This window comes from Triticum urartu, chromosome 3, assembly GCF_003073215.2.
Source record: "Triticum urartu cultivar G1812 chromosome 3, Tu2.1, whole genome shotgun sequence".
In the NCBI taxonomy this organism is placed as follows: Eukaryota; Viridiplantae; Streptophyta; class Magnoliopsida; order Poales; family Poaceae; genus Triticum; species Triticum urartu.
This window is the reverse complement of record NC_053024.1, coordinates 427843816-427867557: the sequence shown is the minus strand read 5'-3', so window position 1 is coordinate 427867557 and position 23742 is coordinate 427843816. Positions and strand designations below refer to the sequence as shown.

Here is a 23742-nt window from a genome sequence, read left to right as displayed (position 1 = left end):
TCACCATCGTCACCAGCTTGACACCTTTATCTCCATCGTAGCATCGTTGTCGTCTCGCCAACTATTGCTTCTACGACTATCGCTACCGCTTAGTGATAAAGTAAAGCAATTACATGGCGATTACATTTCATACAATAAAGCGACAACCATATGGCTCCTGCCAGTTGCCGATAACTGTTACAAAACATGATCATCTCATACAACAATTTATATCATCACGTCTTGACCATATCACATCACAACATGCCCTGCAAAAACAAGTTAGACGTCCTCTACTTTGTTGTTGCAAGTTTTATGTGGCTGCTACGGGCTTCTAGCAAGAACCGTTCTTACCTACGCATCAAAACCACAACAATTTTTCGTCAAGTGTGTTGTTTTAACCTTCAACAAGGACCGGGCCACCCATTAGCCACCTGTGTGCGAAGCATGTCGGTAGAACAAGTCTCATGAACGCGGTCATGTAATGTCAGTCTGGGCCGCTCCATCCAACAATACCGCTGAATCAAAGTAAGACATGTTGGTAAGCAGTATGTCTATTCTCGCCCACAACTCATTGTGCTCTACTCGTGCATATAACAACTACGCATAGACCTTGCTCGGATGCCACTGTTGGGGAACACAATATTTCAAAAAATTACCTACGATCATGCAAGATCTATCTAGGAGATGCATAGCAACGAGAGGGGAGAGTGTGTCTACGTACCCTCGTAGACCGAAAGCGGAAGAGTTTAGTAACGTGGTTGATGTAGTTGAACGTCTTCGCGATCCAACCGATCCAAGTACTGAACGCACAACACCTCCGCGATCAGCACATGTTCAGCTCGATGACGTCCCTCAAACTCTTGATCCAGTTGAGACCGAGGGAGATTTCCGTCAGCACGACAGCGTAGTGACGGTGATGATGAAGTTACCGATGCAGGGCTTCACCTAAGCACTACAACGATATGATCGAGGTGTGTAACTGTTGAGGGGGAAGCACATGGCTAAAAGATCAACTTGTGTGTCTATGGGGTGCCCCTGGCCACGTATATAAAGGAGGGGAGGGAAGAGGTGGCAGTCCCTAAGGGGGCGCGCCAGGTGTGGGGAATTCTATTAGGACTCCCTAGTCCTAGTAGGATTCCCCTCATCTTTCCTATTCCTAGTAGGAGAAGAAGGGAAGGAGAAGGAGGAGAGAAGGAAAGGGGGTCCGCCCCTCCCAACCCTAACCCAATTCGGATTGGGCTTAGGGGGGGGGCGCCACTCCTTGGCCGGCCTCCTCTCTTCCACCACTAGTCCCGTGAGGCCCAATAACTTCTCGGGGGGGGGGGGGGGGTCCAGTAACCCCCGGTACTCCGAAACTCATCCGGATTGACCCGAACCATTCCAGTGTCCTAACCTTCCAATATATGAATCTTTATGTCTCAACCATTTCGAGACTCCTCGTCATGTCTGTGATCTCATCCGGGACTCCGAACAACCTTCGGTCATCAAATCACATAACTCATAATACAAATCGTCATCGAACGTTAAGCGTGTGGACCCTATGGGTTCGAGAACTATGTAGACATGACTGAGACACATCTTCGGTCAATAACCAATAGCAGAACCTGGATGCTCATATTGGTTCCCACATATTCTACGAAGATCTTTATCAGTCAAACCGCATAACCACATACGTTGTTCCCTTTGTCATCGATATGTTACTTGCCCGAGATTCGATCGTCGTATCATCATACCTAGTTCAATCTCGTCACTGGCAAGTCTCTTTACTTGTTCCATAATGCATCATCCCGCAACTAACTCATTAGTCACATTGCTTGCAAGGCTTATAGTGATGTGCATTACCGAGAGGGCCCAGCGATACCTCTCTGATACACGGAGTGACAAATCCTAATCTTAATCTATGCCAACTCAACAAACACCATCAGAGACACCTGTAGAGCATCTTTATAATCACCCAGTTACGTTGTGATGTTTGATAGCACACAAGGTGTTCCTCCAGTATTCGGGAGTTGCATAATCTCATAGTCTGAGGAACATGTATAAGTCATGAAGAAAGCAATAGCAGAAAAACTGAACGATCATTATGCTAAGCTAAGGGATGGATCTTGTCCATCACATCATTCTGTAATGATGTGATCCCGTTTATCAAATGACAACACATGTCTATGGCTAGGAAACTTAACCATCTTTGATTAACGAGCTAGTCAAGTAGAGGCATACTAGGGACATTCTGTTTGTCTATGTATTCACACATGTACTAACTTTCCGGTTAATACAATTCTAGCATGAATAATAAACATTTATCATGATACAAGGAAATATAAATAACAACTTTATTATTGCCTCTAGGGCATATTTCCTTCAAAAGGATGTTGAGAGAGCTTTTGTTGTGCTTCAAAAGCGCTTTCCGATTGTCCGCATCTGTGTTGAGTACGAGAATCCTTAGAGACTATGTAGGATCAGGACAACATGTGTTGTCTTGCACAACATGATCATCGAGCATGAGAGAGAGGACCCGAGAACTTGAAGTTCATCAACAATGGTGCCATGGTGGAGCCGCGAAGTAACCCAAACAATGTCCAAGCATTCCTTGAAGCATATCGAAGGATCGACAACCAAGAAACTCACAGCCAATTCCAAGATGATCTTGCTGAGCACCATTGGTAACTTCATAGCACTTGATTCTTGTGCTTTTATCATATTTTATTTGGATCATTAGTTCATTTGCACCGTATTGTGTGTTTGAATTTTAATATTCAAATTTGAAAACATTGAATTCGGTATATACTTGAACTGTGTGTATTGTCTGAAGTTTTGATCTAATATGTTGTGAAAATATATGCTCAAATAGAGTTTGTATGCAATCATTTGGAAAAGAAACAACAACTTTTTTAGCGAATTAAGTTGTAGGGTGAGGACTAGGTGTAAAGAAAAGATGAATCCCTAAAATTTTAGTGGCTTAAAAGATAAGGGGAAGTTTAGGGGATTAAAGGATACGGGAAGGGCTAGAGATGATCTATGGGGATTCATTATGGGCAAGCCTTGTTGAGAACGTAACAATTTTTCATTCTTATTAGTTGTGATTTTTGATGTAAAATGTTATTTAGATATATTCATTTAACAAATCATGCATCCTCCTAGCTCCATTATTGTTTACATATGAGTGCTTGACCATGTACACTAGTGTCATAGTAGTAGAAACGCCAATTATGTTATCTTTCTGACAATTGAACTGATATGTTCCTATTTGAAGAAGTGAACCCATTTCAACGAAGTTGATATGGACATGTTTGGTGGAATCTTTGAAAGTGTCGAAACAAATAAAACTACATATACAAAGGAGCCTGATGAGGGTAGTAGAAATAGTCAAAAGCCACAAACTCGATTGGAATTTGACTATTTGACTGGAAAGATTAAGTACACCAACTTGTTTAACTTCAGTTTGCTGAGTTTCACATAATCTTTTTCTAAAAGGAGGATAAGCCCGGCTTCTGCATCGAGCGAGTTTCACATAAATCTTGTTTCACATAATTAAAGTTTTTACATGTACTCACCAGAACGCTCATAATCAGATAACCAATATATGAAGAACAGATATAACCCAGAAGTTCATAATAAAATAAAATTGCTAAACATCAAATCGCCAAGACGTCATGCAAATGCAAGCAGGCGTTTTCCGCAAAATGTGTGGTACAGGTTGTTGGACGATCTGATCCGTACATTCGAGATCCAAAGGCCCATGTTAGAGATTCCAAGTTTCCATTGGATACTACCTCATTTTGAACACCCATGGCCACAAGGTCCTGGGGTTGACATAATAGTAGATGCTAGTCGCAATGTGTAACGATCGACACTTGCCGCGGCCGCGAATTCTCACAGCGAGGGCTTCATCCAGCACCCCCCTTCTTGCGGGGCATATAGTAGTATAGATTTCCAATCAAGTTGCAAAGGTCAGAAAGTTGACTAATTCTCCGTCGCCGGAATTTGCCTCGAGTAACTGGACCTCAAATTTTATATGGTTGAAACTGAATCGTCACTCGTATGGGTGCATGATCGATGCCTATAGCTAGCTAGCCATACCTGGCTATAAATACGTATGCGCATCTGCATAGGTAGCACCCCACCCATGCAACTGTTGTATGCTAGACTAGAGTACAGGCGTGTGGAGAACACGTTACTTGCCGATCGACGCCATGGACGAACAAGGCCCCGCAGCAAAGCCCATGGGCATGGCCATCAAGTTCTCTAGCTGCCGTGGCGTCGCCTTCGAGATCAAGCCCTCGCCGGCAAGCCCCTTTGCTCTAGACACTGCCGCTAGTCCTTCCGACTCGCCGCCCGCCGAATCCGGCGGCGGCCGATGGGTGTGGTTCCCTCAGCCTTTCAACCGTAATTACTCCACCACGAGCTTTCTCACGGCGCGCAGCCGTGCGAGCACCCACTTCTGCGACCTCGACGACATCAGCGATGGCGACACGGACGATGAGTCTGTCGCTACGGACGAGGAGATGTCCCTCACCGCCGCTGACGTTTCTCGCGTGCAGAGCAGGAGATCCAACGCGCCGGCTAAGCCTGTGAGGGCGGCGGCTGGGCACTCCAGGCTCGGCGTCATACTGCTCGACCAAGGCTTGTTCACCGTGTACAAGCGACTCTTCATGCTCTGCGTCGCGCTGAATGCGGCGGGGCTCGCTGCCGCGGCAACCGGCCGCTTCCCTTACGCCAAGCGCCACGCCGCCGTCTTCGCCATCGGGAATATACTGGCGCTCACGCTGTGCCGCTCCGAGGCGGTGCTCCGGGGAGTCTTCTGGCTCACCGTCGCGCTCCTCGGCCGGCCATGGGTGCCGGTCGCCGTAAAGACCGGCGTTACGGCTATCCTCCAGTCCCTCGGCGGTGTCCACAGCGGCTGCGGCATGTCCTCGCTGGCGTGGCTGGTATACGCGCTCGTGCAGGCGCTCGAGCTCCGCGGCGTGACGCCACCCGAGATCGTGGGCGTCGCGTCCGCAATACTCGGCCTGGTTGCACTCTCGTGCCTCGCGGCATTTCCGCTCGTGCGCCACCTCCATCACAACGTGTTCGAGCGTACGCACCGATTCGCTGGCTGGAGCGCGCTCGCACTGCTCTGGGCTTTCGTCATGCTCACTGCTGGCTACAACCCGGCAATCAGATCTTACCACAGACTGACCGTCGCCTCCCTGGCTAAGCGCCAAGAGCTATGGCTGACGGCCGCCATCACCTTCTTCACCTTCCTCCCGTGGCTCACCGTGCGCCGCGTGCCGGTCACGGTCACCGCGCCGTCTACCCGCGCGTCCATCATAACCTTCCAAGGCGGCGTCAAGGCCGGCCTGCTCGGTCGCATCAGCCGCTCGCCGCTCTCCGAGTGGCACGCCTTCGGCATCATCTCCGACGACAGGGACACTCACGCCATGCTCGCTGGCGCAGTGGGAGACTTCACCCGGGGCCTCGTCTCCGACCCGCCCAGCCACCTTTGGGTACGTACAGTCCACTTCGCCGGGCTGCCCTACCTCATCAGCATGTACCAGAGAGTCACCATGGTCGCGACCGGCTCCGGCATATGCGTGTTCCTGTCGTTCCTTATGCAACCAAGTTGGGCGGAGGTATCTCTGGTCTGGGTGGCCAAGGACATCGACGCCAACTACGGCGACGGGATAAGAGCCATGGTGACGAGCAACGAGAACCTTGGAGGGCGTGTGATCGTGCACGACACGATGACCATGGGGCGTCCGGATGTCTCGGAGCTGGCCGTTGGCGCGGCACGACAGTGGAACGCGGAGGCGGTGGTGGTGACGAGCAACCCGGAGGGGAGCAGGGACGTCGTGAGGAGATGCAAGAAGGCCGGCATCCCGGCGTTTGGTCCTATCTGGGACTCTTGATTTTTATTTTATTTTATTTTGAGATAGCGACTTTTATGTTAAGTACTCCTCCGTTCCAAAATAACTTTGTATTAAATCAGGTACACTTATTTTAGCACGGAAGGAGTATGAAGAACGAACTTAAAAAAAAAACTATCTCGATCCAAAATATTTGTAGTTCTAAGTATGTCCTAGGTCAACTTCTTTAGATTTCACTTAGTCTACAAAAATACTCTCTCCGTTCCAAAATAGATGACTCAACTTTGTACTAACTTAGTTCAATGTTTTGACAGAAGCGCGCGGTGTAATTCCATTGATTTTTTGATTTCGATCGTCTGATGATAGATTCAACCTCTGATAAAAAAGATAGACCTTGGTTCTATTTCATCTCTTCAACAAGTTTAGTAATAAACATAACGGCCATATTGTTCCGATGGAGAGAAGAACCTATAATTAGCTTTTCGGAAAATTTGGGAGTATATATCAACCTAGATTCTCTGATTTCCCTGCTGGAAATCTATTCTAAAGGTGAAATAGATTTATATGGTTGGAAGAAAAAAAATCGAGATGGATGATATTGCTAGGGTGTGGAAAGACTCCCTTCATAGGCAAGCTCCTCTTAGTAAGCATTTCCCCCAGTTGTTTGCTATATGCAATGAGCCTGAAAGTACTGTTTCCTAATTCCACCAGATCAATATGAACAACTTTTTCATGAGAAGGTTGAATCCTGAGTTTCTTAATTAGTGGCATGTGGTGCGTGTCTGTGGAAACTTTGCAACTCACTAATGAATCTGATACTGTTCACCGGGGCTTACATAAAAATGGTGTATATACCATCAATCCATGTATAAATGGCTTGAAAAACACCTTGCCAGGTGCCACTTTAAATAGATTTGGGCAACTAAGTTGCCTTTGAAAATACAAATCTTTCTCTGGTAGTTGTTCCAAAGTGCGGTTCTCACTAAGCAAGTGATGAGATAAACAAAGTGGCCTGGAACCGTGTTGGTCCTTTTGCAAAACTATTGAAATGCATCAACATTTATTTTTACAATGCAGGTTTGCTGAACAGTGGGTGTTGTATTGAGAATTGATCTTTGTCCCAATAGTTGTTGGCAACTTTATCTTTGTCCTATGCTTTCTCAAACAATGGGGAAAAAATCTTGTTGACGTCTGAGATTCAACTTTCGATAGGGGTATCCTTAGTATCCGCGTCAAAAATTAGCGAGGGCATGTACGACGACCTTATAACGAAGGTTGTCATACACTTGACAAAGTGGAACGATGATGTTTTTCATAGGTTCAATTGCCTCATGGAAGCGCAACCTACGTCCTATGGGAGGCTCGTTAAGAGTGGTGCTTGGCACATAGGGCACTTAGAACGCAACTTCTTCCCGTGTCCCATGACTCCTTACTAGTCCGAGCCTTACAAGATCCCTCGGACTCCGAGCTCTCACCCTTCCTTTGCCCCCTTGAAGGGGCTTGGAAGGAAGAGAGTGAGACTCCACTTGAGTGTATTCAAGTGAGAGTGAGTTTGTTACATGCCCATGGGGGGCTTTATTTAGCCTAGGGATCCTTGACAAATGACCAAGGTTACACTTGAAGTAAGAAGGTGGGAGTGTAGAACTAGGTAATTTTCTGTCTTTTGGTCCATGTGCTCCTTGTTGGGCTAAGAGGTGGGTTGTGGCCCAATAGGGGAGAATCCTTACACTATGAGGATACTTCCTTGCTTGAGCTTGGGCCTCTTTTATGTGGTCTTCCTCCTTTGATTTTTTAACCATGAAGCCTAGCTTGGACTTCCGTTGACCAGAGTGGCTTGCTTGGACCCATGGGGGTGGCTTGACCCATTGTTGACTTCCTTGACTTGTGTTGACCACTTGGGGGCACTCCACGTGGGATAGGAATGACACCTTAACTAGGATTAAAATCCACTACTACAACAATTCTATATTATTGGATTACCTGTAGTGACTTGGGCTATCTGGAATGCACGAAATCATGCTACTTTTGAGCATAAGCTGATTCAAAGCCCTTTCGAGATCATCTTTTCTGTATGCACTTTACTAATATCCTAGGCAGGTCTTAGAAAGGATGAGGATATAGTGACTCTTAAGGCGGGAGATGATCTCCTTCGCGGCAACGCTCTGAAGCTGATGAGGATTTGCGGTGCTACTAATTGGATAATTGCTGGTGGTTGAAGTCTCACGGAGTTGCTGGTGATGTTGGTGTTGGCTATCCTTGTTGCATGATCTCTAGAACGATGTTTCTTTTGAAATTTTTATGTGGCTATCCTGGTACTTTGTGCTACAACACTTTATATGCATTCTAATAGATCTAGTTTTTGCTTGCTCTAGTGTTGTCCATGTTTTTGCCCCATGGTGCATGTTTTGATGATGAGCATGTGCAATGGGTTTCCTGTACTGCTCGAACTCGCTTTCCCTTCTTTCTCGTACCCTTTGTTCTTTTGCACTTGTGTATTTCCATTATCTTGATAATGGAAAGGGGGTAAGCCCAGTTGAAAAATAAAATTAAAAACATCTACAACGACAAATTAGTTTAATTAGATTCTCCATACTCTAAATGCAAAATTGCTGCAAATTAAACTAAAGCAAAGGATTTAGATCAGGAGGCTGAGAGCAAAGGGACACAAGGATACAGAAGAAATGACTTGCAACGTGGACAGAAGTTGGGATGGTCAATCTGTTGACACTAAAAATTATGTTATGGTACGGTGTGGTTTGGATTTTGTTTTGATAAAGAGAGATCCTCTTTCTATTAAAAGAAACCGCAATCTATTATACAACTATCATGATCAACACGAAAACAAAAGAGATTACGATGCATGATCTACCTGGAACAACATGAGGTAAACTGAACAGTTGTATGATGATAACCCACACCACTGCTAAGCTCCAGACTTCATCATCCTTGGAGTCGACAAGCCAGTTCTCCAAAAGATGATTTAACCAGACAATAGTTCAAAGAAGTGTCATGCATACTAATACTAGAAAGAGACAAACATCAGATGAAATTTACAAGCATGAGTTTGACGAAAGGGCGTCCTTGATGAAACTTCTTCATCCAGCAGTGATTCTGTTGACCATCCTCCACCCAAGCATAGTTTTGAAGACCTCATAAGCAATCATATGAACCTTTTTTATGCCCCACTTAATTGTTTCTTGTCGTTCTGGGTTTCTCCACACATTATTCAAGTCATGCAACCATTTGATTTTCAAATTCGCGGGTGTGCAAGGATAAGTAACCTTGTTATTATAAAAAATGATAGTATTGCGCATATATATAGGAGGCCATTGAAAATGATGTGAGCTGCAACTTGGATTCATCCCAGGAGTAGAGAGAGTTATCATAACTAGAGAGGGAACTATGGTGGCTTCTGAAGGCTCAGCTCCCGGGGATTGCTACCTTGGAGCGAATAAAATGGCGCCAAAGGTCCATACTAATGCAAATCAAGGCTGGGGATGCAAGCACTAAGCTCTCCAACTTGCGGACTAATAGGAGATTGAGAAAAATAATATTCTAGTGCTTAAGAAGCTATGTGGCATGATGACCAATGATCACAATGAGAAAGCAGAGATCTTGCTGAGGCTCTTCAAGAAGATCGTGGGCTCACCGGGTTTTAACTCTTGGCACTTCAACTGGAATGCCTTGAACCTCTCAGTCCGAGACTTGGGACACCTTGAAGATGACTTCTCCACCAACGAACTCAAAGTAGTGATCATTAAGCTGCACTCCAACAGTGTTCCTAGACTTGATGGTTTCATGGGCCTTCTTTACAAGAAGTGTCAGGGTCTGGTTCGAGAGGACTTGTTGAAGGCCATCAACGAGCTCCATTTGTTGAAGTCCATCAACGAGCTCCATTCCCTCAAGGCTGACATATGGATCCCGCTTAACTCTGTGAACATCATAATGACCCTCAAGAAGGATATGCCCTATTATGCCTTGGATTTTTGGCCAGTCAGCCTCATGCATAGAGTCGCCAAAATTTTGTGCAAGTTGTTGGTAAATAAGTTGGATCCAGAGATGTAATTCGTAGTGTGGAACATTTAGAGTGCCTTCATCGAACTAAGATCTATCCAAGACAATTTCCTCTACATCCAACATGTTATTAGGGAAGCCAACTCGAAGAGAAAAAAATCAACGATCTTCCTAAAGCTTGACATTGTGAAAGACTTGACTCTATTGGATGGGGATATTTATTGGACATTCGGAAGGCTTTTAGTTTGGCGATGTTAGAGGGAGCTATGTTCCATTTCTTTGCGGTCCTTCTCATCCCGTATCCTCCTTAACAACTCGCCTGATGCGTTGTTCTGGCATATGTGTGGTCTCTGGCAGGTGACTCATTATCCCCAATGTTGTTCATCCTTGCCATGGATCCCTTGCAAAGGCGGTTGGATCATGATACAGAGCATGGGGTCCTATCCTCCCTCACCCCAAGGGCTACCAGACTCTACACCAACATTTATGATGACGATGCCACACTATTCATTAACCCTATCAAGAATGAGATCTGTGCTGTCTATGCCATCTTGGAGAGGTTTGGACAGATCTTTGGACTCATGATCACTGCCAACAAATATGTCGCCTGCCCCATCCGATGCGAGGCCCTTGACTTTGACAACGTCACTGAAGATTTTGGTGGTTCAGTGCGATCTCTTCCCCTGCCAATACCTTAGAATGCCTCTGGGGTTCTGAAGGCCTCGTTGCGTGGACATTCTCCCAATTACTAATAAGATGGTGGGAAGACTAAAGGGATGGAGAGGGAAGTTGATTGCCTGGGACGTTTAGGCGAATCAAATATGTGTTGACTGCTATCACTACTTATTTCCTGACCGGTTTCACTCCAAACAAGTGGGCTATTAAGAGGATGGATAAAATATGCAAGAACTTCCTATGGATTTGGGATTAGGAGTCTTGCGGAGGAAAATTCCTTGTTAACTAGAAAGGGTATGTGTGCCAACAAAGGCCGGTGACCTAGGAATCAAGAACACTGAGTCATATAGGTGAGCACTGCAACTTTGTTGGGCCTAGTATGAGTGGAGAAACAACCAAAGGCCTTGGAAGGGCATGCTCATACCACGTGATGACTCGGATCAACAACTCTTCTATGCCCACACTATGCATGGCTTAGTGAAAATGCTCCTACTATGATTGCCCCTGGTTTATTTGCCCTCACTTGTCAAAAAAAATCTGATGATAAAATAGGACATGGATGGGAATAGAAGGGCGAAGGGGCTACAAAGGGTTGACTGTGAAGAGCTCCTTGATAATTCATCTATCTATGGGAGCTAATCCAACAGGTTGCACTAATGGCAACGGAGGACATGATTTGCAGGTCACTAATGACCGACAGCTGCTACTTTACCACCTCCACTTATGACATCCAGTTTGCGTCAAGGATCATCCATCATCTTTTTCGTGCCACTTGGAAGATTAAGACTAAACCAAAGGTTAGGTTCTACATTTGATTGCTGCTAGAAAACTGGAATTGGACGACTGTTCGACTGATTGCAAGGGGATGGCCACACTCCGACAAGTGCACTCTCCATGACCAAGTGTTGAAGATGATGACTCGTCTTTTGCTGACTTGCCCCTTCTCTCATGAAGTGTGGAATGGGTTCCAGCGAAAGGATGATAGGGCTACCTGAAGGAAATATACCCTAGAGGCAATAATAAAGTTGTTATTTTATATTTCCTTATATCATGATAAATGTTTATTATTCATGCTAGACTTGTATTAAAAGGAAACTTGATACATGTGTGGATACATAGACAAAACACAGTGTCCCTAGTAAGCCTCTACTAGACTAGCTCGTTAATCAAAGATGGTTAAGTTTCCTAACCATAGACATGTGTTGTCATTTGATGAATGGGATCACATCATTAGGATAATGATGTGATGGACAAGACCCATCCTTTAGCTTAGCATAATGATTGTTAAGTTTTATTCCTATTGCTTTCTTCATGACTTATACATATTCCTTTGACTATGAGATTATGCAACTCCCGGATACCAAAGGAATACCTTGTGTGCTATCAAATGTCACAACGTAACTGGGTGATCATAAATATGCTCTACAGGTATCTCCGAAGGTGTTTGTTGGGTTGACATAGATCGAGATTAGGATTTATCACTCCGAGTATCGGAGAGGTATCTCTGGGCCCTCTCGGTAATGCACATCATGATAAGCCTTGCAAGCAATGTGACTAATGAATTAGTTACGGGATGATGCATTACGGAACGAGTAAAGAGACTTGCAGGTAACGAGATTGAACTAGGTATAAAGATACCAACGATCGAATCTCGGGCAAGTAACATACCGATGACAAAGGGAATGACGTATGTTGTCATTGCGGTTTGACTGATAAAGATCTTCATAGAATATGTAGGAACCAATATGAGCATCTAGGTTCCGCTATTGGTTATTGACCGGAGATGTGTCTCGGTCATGTCTACATAGTTCTCGAACCCGTAGGGTCCGCACGCTTAACGTTCAATGACAATTTGTATTATGAGTTATGTGTTTTGGTGACCGAAGATTGTTCAGAGTCCCAGATGAGATCACGGATATGATGAGGAGTCTCGAAATGGTCGAGAGGTAAAGATTCATATATAGGACGGTAGACGCCGGAAGTGTTCTGGGGGTACCGGGTACATATCGGGTCACCGGAAGGGGTTCCGGGCAACCCCCAGCAAGCTATATATGGGCCTAATGGGCCAAGAGGGGAAACACACCAGCCATAAAGGGGCTGGTGCGCCCCCCACATATGGGCTGGCCAAATTGGAGAAAGAAATGGGAAGAAGGAAAGGAAAAAGGGAATAGGATTCCCCCTTCCCCCTCTTCCCTTCCTACTCTGAATAGGAATAGGAAAGGGGGGAGGCCGAATTGGGAGGACCCCAAGTAGGATTCCTCCTGCTTGGGGCACCCCCTTGGCTGCCTCTCCTCCCCTCCAACCTATATATATATGTGAGGGGGGGGGCGCTAGAACACACAACAAACATTGTTAGTCGTGTGCGGCGCCCCCCTCCACAGTTTACGCCTCCGGTCATATTCACGTAGTGCTTAGGCGAAGCCTTGCGCGGATCACTTCACCATCATCGTTACCACGCCGTCGTGCTGACGGAACTCTTCCTCGACACTTTGTTGGATCAAGAGTTCAAGGGACGTCATCAAGCTGAACGTGTGCAGAACTCGGAGGTGTCATACATTTGGTACTTGATCGGTCGGAACGAGAAGAAGTTCGACTACATTAACCGCGTTGTCAAACGCTTCCGCTTTCGGTCTACGAGGGTACATGGACACACTCTCCCCCTCTCGTTGCTATGCATCTCCTAGATAGATCTTGCGTGAGCATAGGGATTTTTTTGAAATTGCATGCTACGTTCCCCAACAGTGGCATCCGAGCCAGGTTTATGCATAATGATTTGTACGAGTAGAACACAAAGAGTTGTGGGCGGTGATAGTCATACTGCTTACCACCAACCTCTTATTTTGATTCGGCAGTATGGTTGGATGAAGCGGCCCGGATCAACCTTACATGACCACGTTTATGAGACCGGTTCCACCGACAGACATCCAACTAGTTTTGCCTAAAGGTGGCTGGCGGGTGTCTGTTTCTCCAACTTTAGTTGAATCAAATTTGACTACGTCCGGTCCTTGTTGAAGGTTAAAACATCAAACTTGACAAAACACCGTTGTGGTTTTGATGCGTAGGTAAGACCGGTTCTTACTAGAAGCCTGTAGCAACCACGTAAAACATGCAACAACAAAGTAGAGGGCGTCTAACTTGTTTTTACAGGGCATGCTGTGATGTGATATGGTCAAGACATGATGTGGTATACGTTGTTGTATGAGATGATCATGTTTTGTAGAAGTTATCGGCAACTGGTAGGATCCTTATGGTTGTCGCTTTATTGTATGAAATGCAATCGCCATGTAATTGCTTTACTTTATCACTATGCATTAGCGATAGTTGTAGAAGCAATAGTTGGCGAGACGGCAATGACACTACGATGGAGATCAAGGTGTCAAGCCGGTGACGATGGAAATCATGACGGTGCTTTGGAGGTGGAGATCAAAGGCACAAGATGATGATGGCCATATCATGTCATATATTTTGATTGCATGTGATGTTTATCTTTTATGCATCTTAGTTTTCTTAGTACGATAGTAGCATTATAAGATGACCCCTCACTAAAATTTCAAGGTATAAGTATTCTCCCTGAGTATGCACCGTTGCAATAGTTCGTCGTGCTGAGACACCACGTGATGATCGGGTGTGATAAGCTCTACATTCACATACAACGGGTGCAAGACAGTTCTGCACATGCAGAATACTCTGGTTAAACTTGACGAGCCTAGCATGTACAGACATGGCCTCGGAACACTGGAGACCGAAAGGTCGAACATGAATCATATAGTAGATATGATCAACATTGAGATGTTCACCATTGAAAACTACTCGATCTCACGTGATGATCGGACATGGTTTAGTTGATATGGATCACGCGATCATTTAGATGACTCGAGGGATGTTTATCTAAGTGGGAGTTCTTAAGTAATTTGATTAATTGAACTTAATTTATCATGAACTTAGTCATGATTGTATTTGCATATCTATGTTATAGATCAATAGCTCGCATATAGCTCCCCGGTTTTATTTTTGATATGTTCCTAGAGAAAACTAAGTTGAAAGATGATAGTAGCAATGATGCGGACTGGGTTCGTGATCTGAGGATTATCCTCATTGCTGCACAGAAGAATTATGTCCTTGATGCACCGCTAGGTGATAGACCTATTGCAAAAGCAAATGCAGACGTTATGAACGTTTGACAAGCTCGGTATGATGACTACTTGATAGTTTAGTGCATCATGCTTTGCGGCTTAGAACCGGGACTTCAAAAATGTTTTGAATGCCACAGAGCATATGAGATGTTCCAAGAGTTTAAATTGGTATTTCAGACTCATGCCCATGTTGAGAGGTTTGAGACTTCTGACAAGTAATTTGCCTACAAGATGGAGGAGAATGGCTCAGCCAATGAGCATGTACTCAGAATGTCTGGGTAGTACAATCGCTTGAATCAAGTGGGAGTTAATATTCCAGATAAGATAGTGATTGATAGAGTTCTCTAGTCACTATCACCAAGCTACTAGAACTTCATGATGAACTATAATATGCAAGGGATGACGAAAACAATCCCCAAGCTATTCGCGATACTGAAATCAGTGAAGGTAGAAATCAAGAAAAAGCATCAAGTCTTGATGGTTGACAAGACCACTAGTTTCAAGAAAAAGGGCAAAGGAAAAGAAAGGGAACTTCAAGAAGAATGACAAGCAAGTTGTCACTCCTGTGAAGAATTCCAAAGCTAGACCTAAGCCTGAAACTGAGTGCTTCTACTGCAAAGGGAATGGTCACTGGAAGCGGAACTACCCCAAATACTTGGTGGATAAGAAGGATGGCAAAGTGAACAAAGGTATATTTGATATACCTATTATTGATGTGTACTTCACTAGTGTTCATAGTAACCCCACGGTATTTGATACCATTTCAGTTGCTAAGATTAGTAACTCAAAACATGAGTTGCAAAATGAACAAAGACTAGTTAAGGGTGAGGTGACAATGTGTGTTGGAAGTGATTCCAAGGTTGATAAGATCACCATCGCACACTCCGTCTACCTTCGGGATTAGTGTTGACCTAAATAAATGTTATTTGGTGTTTGCGTTGGGCATGAATATGATTGGATCATGTTTATTGCAAATATGGTTATTCATTTAAGTCAGAGAATAATTGTTGTTCTGTTTACATGAATAAAACCTTCTATGGTCATACACCCAGTGTAAATGGTTCATTGATTCTTAATCATAGTGATACACATATTCATAATATTGATGCCAAAAGATGCAAAGTTGATAATGATAGTGCAACATATTTATGGCACTGCCATTTAGATCATATTGGTGTAAAGCGCATGAAGAAACTCCATGCGGATGGACTTTTGGAATCACTTGATTATGAATCATTTGATGCTTGCAAACCATGCCTCATGAGCAAGATGACTAAAACTCCGTTCTCCGGAACAATGGAGCGAGCCACTGACTTGTTGGAAATAATACATACCGATGTATGTGGTCCGATGAGTGTTGAGGCTCGCGGCGGGTATCATTATTTTCTGACCTTCACAGGTGATTTGAGCAGATATGGGTATATATACTTAATGAAACACAAGTCTGAAACATTTGAAAAGTTCAAAGAATTTCATAGTGAAGTGGAGAATCATCGTAACAAGAAAATAAAGTTTCTACGATCTTATCACGGAGGCAAATATTTGAGTTACGAGTTTGGCCTTCATTTAAAACAATGTGGAATAGTTTCACAACTCACGCCACCTGGAAGACCACAGCGTAATGGTGTGTCCGAATGTCGTAACCATACTTTATCAGATATGGTGCGATCTATGATGTCTCTTACTGATTTACCACTATCGTTTTGGGGTTATGCATTAGAGACAGCTGCATTCACGTTAAATAGGGCACCGTCTAAATCCGTTGAGACGACACCGTATAAACTATGGTTTGGCAAAAACCTAAGCTATCATTTCTTAAAGTTTGAGGTTGCGATGCTTATGTGAAAAAGCTTTAGCCTGATAAGCTCGAACCCAAATCGGAGACGTGTGTCTTCATAGGATACCCAAAAGAAACTATTGGGTACACCTTCTATCATAGATCTGAAGGAAAGATCTTTGTTGCTAAGAATGGATCCTTTCTAGAGAAGGAGTTTCTCTCGAAAGAAGGGAGTGGGAGGAAAGTACAACTTCATGAGGTAATTGTACCTTATCTCGAATTGGAAAGTAACTCATCATAGAAAACCGTTCCAATGATACCTACACTAACTAGAGAGGAAGCTAATGATAATTATCATGAAACTTCAGATCAAGTTACTACGGAACCTCATAGGTCAACCAGAGTACGTTCCGCACCAGAGTGGTACGGTAATCCTGTTCTGGAGGTCATGTTACTAGACCATGATGATCCTGCGAACTATAAGGAAGCAATGATGAGCCTAGATTCCGATAAATGGCTTGAGGCCATGAAATCTGAGATAGGATCCATGTATGAGAACAAAGTGTGGACTTTGGTTGACTTGCCCGATGATCGGAGAGCCATAGAGAATAAATGGATTTCAAGAAGAAGACTGACGCTGATGGTAATGTTACTATCTACAAAGCTTGACTTGTCGCGAAAAAAATTCGACAAGTTCAAGGAGTTGACTACGATGAGACTTTCTCACCTATAGCGATGCAAAAGTCTGTCCGAATCATGTTAGCAATTGCCGCATTTTATGATTATGAAATCTAGCAAATGGACGTCAAAATTACATTCCTCAATGGATTTCTCATAGAAGAGTTGTATATGATGCAACCAGAAGGTTTTTTCGATCCTAAAGGTGCTAAAAAAGTGTGCAAGCTCCAGTGATCCATTTATGGACTGGTGCAAGCATTTCGGAGTTGGAATATATGCTTTGATAATGTGATCAAAGCATATGGTTTTATGTAGACTTTCAGAGAAGCCTGTATCTACAAGGAAGTGAGTAGGAGCTCTGTAGCATTTTGATACGTCCATTTTGCATCATGATTTCATATCGATATTTATTGCATTATGGGCTGTTATTACACAATATGTCGCAATACTTCTGCCTTTTCTCTTTTATTTTACAAGGTTTACATGAAGAGGGAGAATGCCGGCAGCTGGAATTCTGGGCTAGAAAAGGAGCAAATATTAGAGACCTATTCTGCACAACTCCAAAAGTCCTGAAACTCCACGAAAGTCAGTTTTGGAATATATTAAAAAAATTGGGCGAAGAAAGCACCGGAGGGGGGCCACCCACTGTCCACGAGGGTGGAGGGCGCACCCTACCCCCCTGGGCGCGCCCCCTACCTTGTGGGCCACCTGGAAGCCCCTCAATGCCCATCTTCTGGTATAATGTGTCTTTTGCCCTGGAAAAAAATAGAAGGAAGCTTTTGGGACGAAGCGCCACCGTCTCGAGGCGGAACCTTGGCGAAACCAATCTGGGGCTCCGGCAGAGCTGTTCTGCCGGGGAAACATCCCTCTGAGAGGGGGAAATCGTCACCATCGTCATCACCATCGATCCTCTCATCAGGAGGGGGTCAATCTCCATCAAAATCTTCACCAGCACCATCTCCTCTCAAACCCTAGTTCATCTCTTGTATCCGACCTTTGTCTCAAAACCTCAGATTGGTAACTGTGGGTTGCTAGTAGTGTTGATTACTCCTTGTAGTTGATGCTAGTTGGTTTACTCGGTGGAAGATTATATATTCAGATCCATTATGCACATTAATACCCCTCTGATTATGAACATGAATATGATTTGTGAGTAGTTATGTTTGTTCCTGAGGACATGGGAGAAGTCTAGTTATAAGTAGTCATGTGAATTTGGTATTCGTTTGATATTTTGATGAGATGTATGTTGGCTTTCCTCTAGTGGTGTTATATGAACGTTGACTACATGACACTTCAGCATTGTTTGGGCCTAGGGGAAGGCATTGGGATGTAATAAGTAGATGATGGGTTGCTAGAGTGAAAGAAGCTTAAACCCTAGTTTATGTGTTGCTTCGTAAGAGGCTGATTTGGATCCATATGTTTCATGCTATGGTTAGGTTTACCTAATTCTTCTTTCATAGTTGCGGATGCTTGCGAGGGGGGGGGGGTTATCATAAGTGGGATGCTTGTCCAAGGAAGGGAAGTACCTGTAACACCCTCGATGCGACCATATCTCCCACGTGTCGAGGCATGACTTAGAGGCATAATCGCATTGAAGGCATATGTCGCAAGTTAGGCAATCTTCACAACATCCCATGTAATATAGATAATAAAAGGGGAGATAACATAGTTGGCTTACACTCGCCACGTCAATCAAGTACATAAATAACATTACATCATCCAAACACTCATGGCCCGACTACGGCGCCAAAATAAAAGATAACCCAACAAGCGACACGGTCCTGATCACCCCCAACTGGGCACCACTACTGATCATCAGGAAAGGAAACATAGTAACGTTGAGAGTCTTTGTCGAACTCCCACTTGAGCTCGAATGCGTCTCCTGGAGCAGAATCATCAGGCCCTGCATCTGGTGTAATAGTAATCTGTGAGCCACAGGGACTCAGCAATCTCGCACCCTCGTGATCAAGACTATTTAAGCTTATAGGTATGGCAAGGTAAATATATGTGGAGCTGCAGCGAGCGACTAGCAAAATATGGTGGCTAACTTATTCACAAAAGAGAGCGAGAAGAGGAGGCAAAGCGCGAGCGAGAAACTAGAGAACAACCTGCGCAAACATTACTCCAACACCGTGTCCACCTCCCGGACTCCGCCGAGAAGAGGCCATCATGGTAACACACTTAGTTGATTCATTTTAATTAAGTTAAGAATCAAGTTATCTACAACCGGACATTAACAAATTCCCATCTGCCCATAACCGCGGGCACAGCTTTTGAAAGTTCAAATCCCTGCAGGGGAGTCCCAACTTAGCCCATGACAAGCTCTCATGGTCAACGAAGGAATAGACCTCCTCCCAAGATGTTCCGATCAGACTCGGTATCTTGGTTCTTCAAGACACTTCGACAGGTTAAAACAAGACCAGCAACACCGCCCGAATGTGCCGACAAATCCCGATAGGAGCTGCACATATCTCTTTCTCAGGGCAAACTCAGATTGTCTTAGGTACGGGTAGGCCAGCCCAGAGTTTCCCCTGGTGGCCACCGGCAGCTGACAGGTTGACCAACACTCAGAGGAGCACTGGCCCCGGGGGGGTTAAAATAATGATGACCCTTGAGTCTGCAGAACCCAAGGGAAAGAAAAGGCTAGGTGGCAAATGGTAAAACCAAGGTTGGGCATTGCTGGAAAAGCTTTAATCAAGACGAACTATCAAGGGGTTCCCATTATAACCCAACCGCGTAAGGAACACAAAATCCGGGAACATAACACCGATATGACGGAAACTAGGGCGGCAAGAGTGGAACAAAACACTAGGCGAGAGGCCGAGCCTTCCACCCTTTACCAAGTATATAGATGCATTAATTAAATAAGATATATAGTGATATCCCAACAAGTACATAAATGTTCCAACGAGGAACGACCTCCAATCTTCACCTGCAACTAGCAATGCTATAAGAGGGGCTGAGCAAAGCGGTAACATAGCCAATCAACGGTTTGCTAGGACATGGTGGGTTAGAGGTTTGACATGGAAATTTGGGAGGCTTGAAAGCAAGTGGTAGGCATTGTAGCATTGGCATAGCAAAAGAGCGAGCAAACTAGCATAGCAAAGATAGTAGTGATTTCAAGGGTATGATCATCTTGCCTGCACAGTTGTCAGAGTTGACTGGATCCTCGAAAGCAAACTCAACGGGCTCCTCGTTAGAGAACTTGTCTCCCGGCTCTACCCAAACAAGACAAACAAGCAACAAGGACACAATCAACCACGTGCAAGGATCAAACAATATGATGCAATGATGATATGCTATGCGGGATGCGATGCGGGATGCATATGCGAGATTTGACAAGGGATGCATGAACCTGGCCTCAACTTGGAAATCCAAGTGTTCCACTGGAAAGATGAGATGAAATCGCTTGAAAATGATATAAAGAACGCTGGAATCGGAGTTACGGTTTGGAAATGGCAAGCGATTCAAATATGTCACCGGTCTGCGATTTACAGCAAGTAGCCAACTAAATGCAATGAGATGAACATGCTAAAGCACCCAAACATGACAACAAAATACATGGCAGGGATGTATTCAAGATGCTTAACAAAAGTCTAGCACTGAGCTACGGCCAATTCATCCATTAACAGGTTCAAACTAGTATGGAAAAAATGCATATGGCAAACAGATTTTAGACAGTGAAATTAACACTTGTCTGGAATTTCAGATCAGGTAGCACTCTTCGGAGCAACAAAACTATATGCTACAGGAACTGAACATGACAAAGTAAAGCATGGCATGGAGCTACTCAAAGAGATTAACAAAAGTCCCTTAGTGACCTTGAGCCAAAAGAGATCAGAAAATACAATTGCAAGCATGTGAACATAGCAAAAACATAATCAGTTTTCAGACTTAGTGAAAACTGGCACATGCTGAAACATAACTCAAGTAGGCATGTTTACGAGCTCGATGCACTCACCACGGAGAAAGTCATGAAAAGCTAAGCATACATATATCAAGAACACACAAAATGAAAGCTAGACATGGCAAGAACAATAGCATAGCATTCACGGATCAACTACAACATCATCGGCAAAATTGCAAACAAGTTGACAATCTGCCCAGATTCACAAAGTAGCAAAAGTAGAGCTCGATTGACTCAAGCTAGGGTGCTCCATAATTGCAAACAAAGACATGGATGTATAGAACACTACAAGATTAATAAAATATCATTACTGATCATCCTCAAAAGAGGCACGGATCACTAGGAAACAACATGAACATATGGCATCATGAGATAAACAGCTCAAGGACTTAGTGGAATTGCTAAGTCCCTGAAATCAGAATTACCAAGTGCACCACTTTGCAAGCTCGTGCTAGTCACCACACACATCACAAAAATACATGGGTTGCACCTCTGGAAAGATGACAAAACCTTTAACAAAACATATGTAGAGCATCAGGGCATATCATGCACACATTAATCATGGCAAAATGACAAAAAAAACCTAAATGGAGTAGCAGATCTGACAATTATCTCAAGTAGCCCTCTTCTAACAGCATTTCGGGCATCAAGATGAACTCAAATGAAAATGATACAATGGAATGAAATGATGTACTCTCTGAGATGAACATTTTGATATGCTATATGCCCAAATTGGAGCTACGGATGCAAAGTTACGGGGCTATGAACAGGAGCACTTGGATCTGGGATTTTGGGACTTAGAAGAAAAATAACCTCGAGATCTAGGGTTTGCACGTGGATCGAGGCGGCCGGATCTTCGCCGGAGTGGCGCCGCGGTGGCCGGAGTAGGCCGGAGGCGGCGAGGATGGTGCGGGGCGGCGCGGGGACCGAGGTGGCGGTGGTGGCCGGCGGCCGGTGACGAGGAGGCGGCGCCGGGCGACGAGGATGACGGCGGCCGGAGTGGCGGAGGCTTGTGGGAGCGGTAGCCGGATGCGGCGGCGCGCTCCGGTCGGGCGAAGGACGCGGGTGGCGGCGCGCGGGAGGCGGGCCGCGAGGGCCGGCCTCAGCCCCGGCGGGCCTGGCGGCGCGCAGGACGGCGATGTGGGGTGCGGGACAGGTGGCGCTCGGTGATTGGTCGGCGGCGGGCGGATGCGGACGTGTCCGGCCCGGACGGACGTGTCCGGCCCGGACGGACGTGTCCGGCCGTCGCGCAGAGGAAAAATTAGGGTTTCGGGGAAGAGGGAGATCCGGATTCGGAGGGGTTCTTTAAATAGGCATAGAGGGGGCTAGGAGAGTCCAAATGAGGTGCGGTTTTCGGCCACGCGATCGTGACTGAACGCTCTAGATGATGGAGAGGGTTTAGGAGGGTTTTGGGCCAAATTGGAGGGGTGTTGGGCTGCAACACACACGAGGCCTTTTCGGTCCCTCGGTTAACCGTTGGAGTATCAAACGAGGTCCAATTGATACGAAACTTGACAGACGGTTCTTCGGTAGTAAACCAAGGCCGCTTGGCAAGTCTCGGTCCAATCCGGAAATGTTTAATCCCCACACACGAAAGAAAGCTAGAAATGACCACCGGAGGAGAACGGAGCGCCGGAATGCAAAACGGACAACGGGGAAAAAGCTCGAATGCATGAGACGAACACGTATGCAAATGCCATGCACATGATGACATGATAAGAGATGCATGACAATGACAACAACACACGGAGACAAAAACCCGAACCCGAGAAAATAAAATAACTTAACACCGGCGGCAAGAGTTGGAGTACAAATTGGGAAAGTTACATCCGGGGTGTTACAGTACCCAAGCACTGGTCCACCCACATATCAAATTATCAAAGTAAAGAACGTGAATCATATGAGCATGATGAAAACTAGCTTGACGATAATTCCCATGTGTCCTCGGGAGCGCTTTCCTTTATATAAGAGTATGTCCTGGCTTGTCCTTTGCTACAAAAAGGATTGGGCCACCTTGCTGCACCTTTTTACTTTTGTTACTTGTTATCCGTTACGAATTACCTTATCACAAAACTATCTGTTACCGATAATTTCAGTGCTTGCAGAGAATACCTTACTGAAAACTGCTTGTCATTTCCTTCTGCTCCTCGTTGGGTTCGACACTCTTACTTATCAAAAGGACTACGATAGATCCCCTATACTTGTGGGTCATCAAGACTCTTTTCTTGTGTTGTTGCCGGGGAGTGAAGCGCCTTTGGTAGGTGGAATTTGGTAAGGAAAAATTTATATAGTGTGCTGAAATTTACTGTCACTTGTTACTATGGAAAATAATCCTTTGAGGGGCGTTTTCGGGGTATCTTCACCCCGACCAGTAGAGCAAAGAGTTGCTCCTCAACCTACTGAACCTACTGAAAATGTTTACTTTGAAATTCCTTCGGGTATGATAGAGAAACTGCTAGCTAATCCTTTTACAGGAGATGGAACATTACATCCCGATATGCACCTAATCTATGTGGATGAAGTTTGCGGAATATTTGAGCTTGCAGGTATGCCCGAGGATGTTATCAAGAAGAAGGTCTTCCCTTTATATTTGAAGGCAAAGGCATTGACATGGTTTATGATATTGGATCATGGAACTGCAACCGATTGAAATTGGAATTTCATCAGAAGTTTTATCCTATGCATCTGGTTCATCGTGATCGTAATTATATATATATAATTTTTGGCATC

The 23742-nt window shown here is 44.8% G+C and overlaps 1 protein-coding gene across 1 annotated transcript; it reads left to right on the top strand.

The window, feature by feature from the left end:
• Positions 1 to 4115: 4115 nt before the first annotated feature.
• On the top strand, positions 4116 to 6144 carry LOC125548428 (adenylate-forming reductase 06235). The gene has a single exon (XM_048712023.1). It carries the CDS (start codon positions 4176 to 4178, stop codon positions 5868 to 5870), a length of 1695 nt encoding a protein of 564 aa, XP_048567980.1. The 5' UTR covers positions 4116 to 4175; the 3' UTR covers positions 5871 to 6144.
• Positions 6145 to 23742: the final 17598 nt, after the last annotated feature.

Coding starts and splice junctions, on each gene's coding strand:
- LOC125548428 (XM_048712023.1), top strand. CDS start 4,176: ATGGACGAACAAGGCCCCGCAGCAAAGCCCATGGGCATGGCCATCAAG.